The sequence below is a fragment of the Otolemur garnettii genome, unplaced genomic scaffold (genome assembly GCF_000181295.1).
Source record: "Otolemur garnettii isolate 467f Iridium unplaced genomic scaffold, OtoGar3 scaffold00147, whole genome shotgun sequence".
NCBI lineage: Eukaryota > Metazoa > Chordata > Mammalia > Primates > Galagidae > Otolemur > Otolemur garnettii.
The window spans coordinates 1189959-1193493 of record NW_003852542.1 but is presented as its reverse complement, the minus strand read 5'-3'; the positions used below and the strand labels follow the sequence as shown (position 1 = coordinate 1193493).

At 47.4% G+C, this 3535-nt stretch overlaps 1 protein-coding gene across 1 annotated transcript in view; it reads left to right on the top strand.

Annotated features, from left to right (window-relative positions):
• Nucleotides 1-3535, top strand: part of THNSL2 (threonine synthase like 2) — a 10518-nt gene that overhangs the window by 2693 nt on the left and 4290 nt on the right. Inside the window, exon 3 of the mRNA XM_003799230.3 lies at nucleotides 844-1074. Coding sequence (XP_003799278.2) covers nucleotides 844-1074 — 231 coding nt within the window. The remainder of the gene's footprint in view (nucleotides 1-843; nucleotides 1075-3535) is intronic.

Genomic DNA, 3535 nt, shown 5'->3' with positions numbered 1-3535 from the left:
CAGCTTTTTTAACTGGAAGTCTGGAGATGGGATGAGATCCCAGCCAACCCCAACCTTATGGGACTGTCAGACACTGAGTAGGTTGGTCCTGGCAAAGGAATGAGATCACCATGACCAGCTCAGGGTTCACATGTGGTTCTAGAGTCAATCCTCCAGCTTTGTTGCTTCTACATGGTGGAGAAGGGCAGAATGGTTAATGACCTTAATACCTACTCTGGCATTTTCATGGATACTCTGGTACTTCCCCCAGCAAACTTCACCCCTCTCCCACCTGTAAATTTACCCAGTAATTGAGCCATAAATTAAGCTGATATACATACCTAGCTTCAGGGAGAAGAAGTCTGCCCCTCAAGCTTACCTGCCAAGGAGGAGCAGAGAGCAGAACACCCACCCATATGATCTAAGTGAGGGTGGGGCCAGACCACAGGGGTATGGTGACTGCTTCCACCCTGACCTCTGATCACCGTCTCACAGCCAGGTACACAGTTCCTCCTGCAGAGGAGTAGGGGAAATGGGCATGGAATACAGAGAGGAATTCTTTCCCCAATATCCCAGAGGATGGACATTTGATATTTTATATAATGGTAGAAACATTAGAACTGGTTCTGGGTACATTTTCTGTTCTCTCCAAGCTAGGTCAGAACACAGGAATCTGAGATATGGTTTCTGTCCTTGAGGGAGCTTAATATTGAGCCTAGAAAGCCAAGCCAAGGCACACAACAGTAACGACACCAAGGCTGCATGAAAGCCCCAGGAGGATGGCTGAGCCTGGGAAGGTCTTGTTGCTGGCCACCTGGGTCCCTCATGCTCCTGACAGCTGCCCTCTCCTCTCTCTTCTGGCAGTGGAGGGAAACAGCGATGAACTTGATGAGCCGATCAAGGCTGTGTTTGCTGATGTGGCTTTTGTCAAGAAGCACCATCTGATGAGCCTGAATTCAATCAACTGGTCCCGGGTCCTCGTGCAAATGGCCCATTACTTCTTTGCTTACTTCCGGTGTGCACCCTCTCTGGACACACACCCTTTACCCCCTGTGGAGGTGGTTGTGCCAACAGGGGCTGCTGGTAACCTTGCAGGTAAGGGGTCTCTGGAGTGCAAATCAGCTTTCCATAAAAACACCCATGGCCACAGTCTTCCAGCTGCCTTTCGGCTGCAACTGTGAGGAGGAGGAAGGAGGAGTGGTAGCTCTGAAGCTGATGGGAAACCACACAGAGGAAGCTCCCCTCCCAGCAGCCTTCCCTCCTGACTTCCTGGGGGACATCCGGGGCCCTTGCTGCTGAGGTGAGTGATAGGCAATCCTGACGTGCTCCAGCAGCCTGATCTGATGCACCTGCTGGCTCAGCAGAGTATGGAGGGGCAAGGTCAAGGGTCAGTCACTGTGGCCAGTTGGCAGTACCCTGGATCAGAAATGCGGACTTCACTCCCAGCCCCTGCCAGCTGTGTTGTAAGGGCAGGCGTCTCAACTGGCATCTGTGTTCCTGCGCCTGGACACACCTCCCAGACCATGTGAGGTGGGAAGAGTCCTGGACTTAGGGTTCTGGCCCCAGTTCTGTACTGTACTAGCTGAACGGCTGTGGGACAGTCTTTAGACTTAACTCCTCAGCTATAAAAAGGAGATGGGGTCATTTATCATATCTCTCAGGACTGCCGTGTGGAGCAAATAAAGTCCTTGTGTGCGTGTGAACTTTGTGGGGGTAAAGTGCTGTACAGCCACGTGGCATTAAAATGATTCCCTTTGATAATTAACATTTATCAAGCACTTAACTATGCTGGCACTGTCCTAAGTGCTTTTCATGTATTAACTCATTTAATCCTCACTTGGACCTTTGAGGAAGACTAAACTGTCATTGCATTTTGTTATGAGGAAATGAAGGCACAGAGAAGGTAGTCGGCATGTGCTGGTTACCAGCTGGTTGGTGGCACAGCCAGGATTACAGCCCAGGCAGTCTGGCTGCAGAGCCTGCTCCTGGCCACTCACCAGGCTAGTGGCCTTGCTCCTGATGGATTGGCTTCTTCCCTGCCCTGGGTGAAGCCCACTCTGCTCCCCTTCTATATCATGCTGCCCAGTGGCCCTCTGTGGCCCAGAGCCTGGCCTAAAATGAACACACAGTCAGCATTTGCCAAGGGTGTTCCTGCTCTGGCAGGAACCAACTGTTTGATTTTGGATCCTCCTGAGCCTCCTTTCTCCTGTCATATGAGGATATCATTGAGGATTGAGTCATATGAATGAGAAAGTACTTTGAAAAGAAAGAGAGATAGAGGGTGGTTATCCCCAAGTCCACTTAACCTACTCATCAGAGACCAGCCCCTCATGAAAGTACTATATGAAAGTCTTCCTAAGCTATGGGACATTTCTGGGCTCTACATGTCTCAGGAGGGGGAATTCCTTAATTGTTTCATGGAAAAAACTGCTGTCGGGGTGCTGTTTCACCCTCCTTCCGTGCCACTATGTGAAACACAGTCTGAAGCCACTGGCTCCAGGCGGCTGGGCCCAGGGCGAGAGCATGTAGCCTGGACCTAGGTGTGTCTTGAATACTGACTCTGCCATGCTTAGCAGAGTCACACATGTAAGGTGTCACATTCAGTGGTTTTTAGTATATTCACAGACTTGTGTGATTATCACGACAATTTTAGATCAATGTTAGAACATTTACGTCACCCTAAAAAGAAGCTCTGTACCCATCAGCAGTTTCTTCTCATTTCCCCTCAAAATACTCCGTCTACCAGCCCTGAACAACCATGAATCTATTTTGTCTTGATGGGTTTTCCTGTTTTAGACATTCATATAAATAGAATCACATAGTATGTGGTCTTTTGTGTCCGGCTTCTTTACATGTTTTCTCGAGGTGTATCCACGTGGTAGCATATGTTGGTACTTGTGTTTTTGTGTGGATATACCACATTTTGTTTTCACTTTGTTGGTCGATGGACATTCTGATTATTTCAACTTTGTGACTGTTATGGACAATGCTGCCATGAACATTTATGTGTATGTTTTGTGTAGATGTATGTTTTTTATTTCTTTTGTCTATATAAGAAGGAGTGACCTTGCTGGGTGACACACTAACCACATATTTAACATTTCTTGAGGAACTGCCAGACTGTTTTCCAGAGTGGCTGCACTGTTTTATGACACCACCAGCAATTTGGGAATTTTCTCCACACCCTCACCAATACGCTTTATTATCTTTTTATTTTTTTTTTATGGTTCTAGCCATACTGATGTGTGTGAAATGATATCTCATTGTGTTTTTGGCTTATATTTCTCTTATCACTAAAGATGTTAAGCATCTTTTTCATAGACTCAAGTGTACCTACCCAAATAGACCTTCTCACCCGGGCACAGTCAGGTTCATGACCCATATCCCTCCTAGGAAATAGGAAGGCCGCCAGTTGCTGCCCTCCCTGACCCTTTAAATCCCCATCCTCCATAACCCACGTGTGGAATTCCTTTCTTGATTTCAGGTGGAAATAAAGATAATCTTTCTTCCTTGGGTCCAGAACTTTTCACTTTTCATGTGCTCATTGGCTATTTGT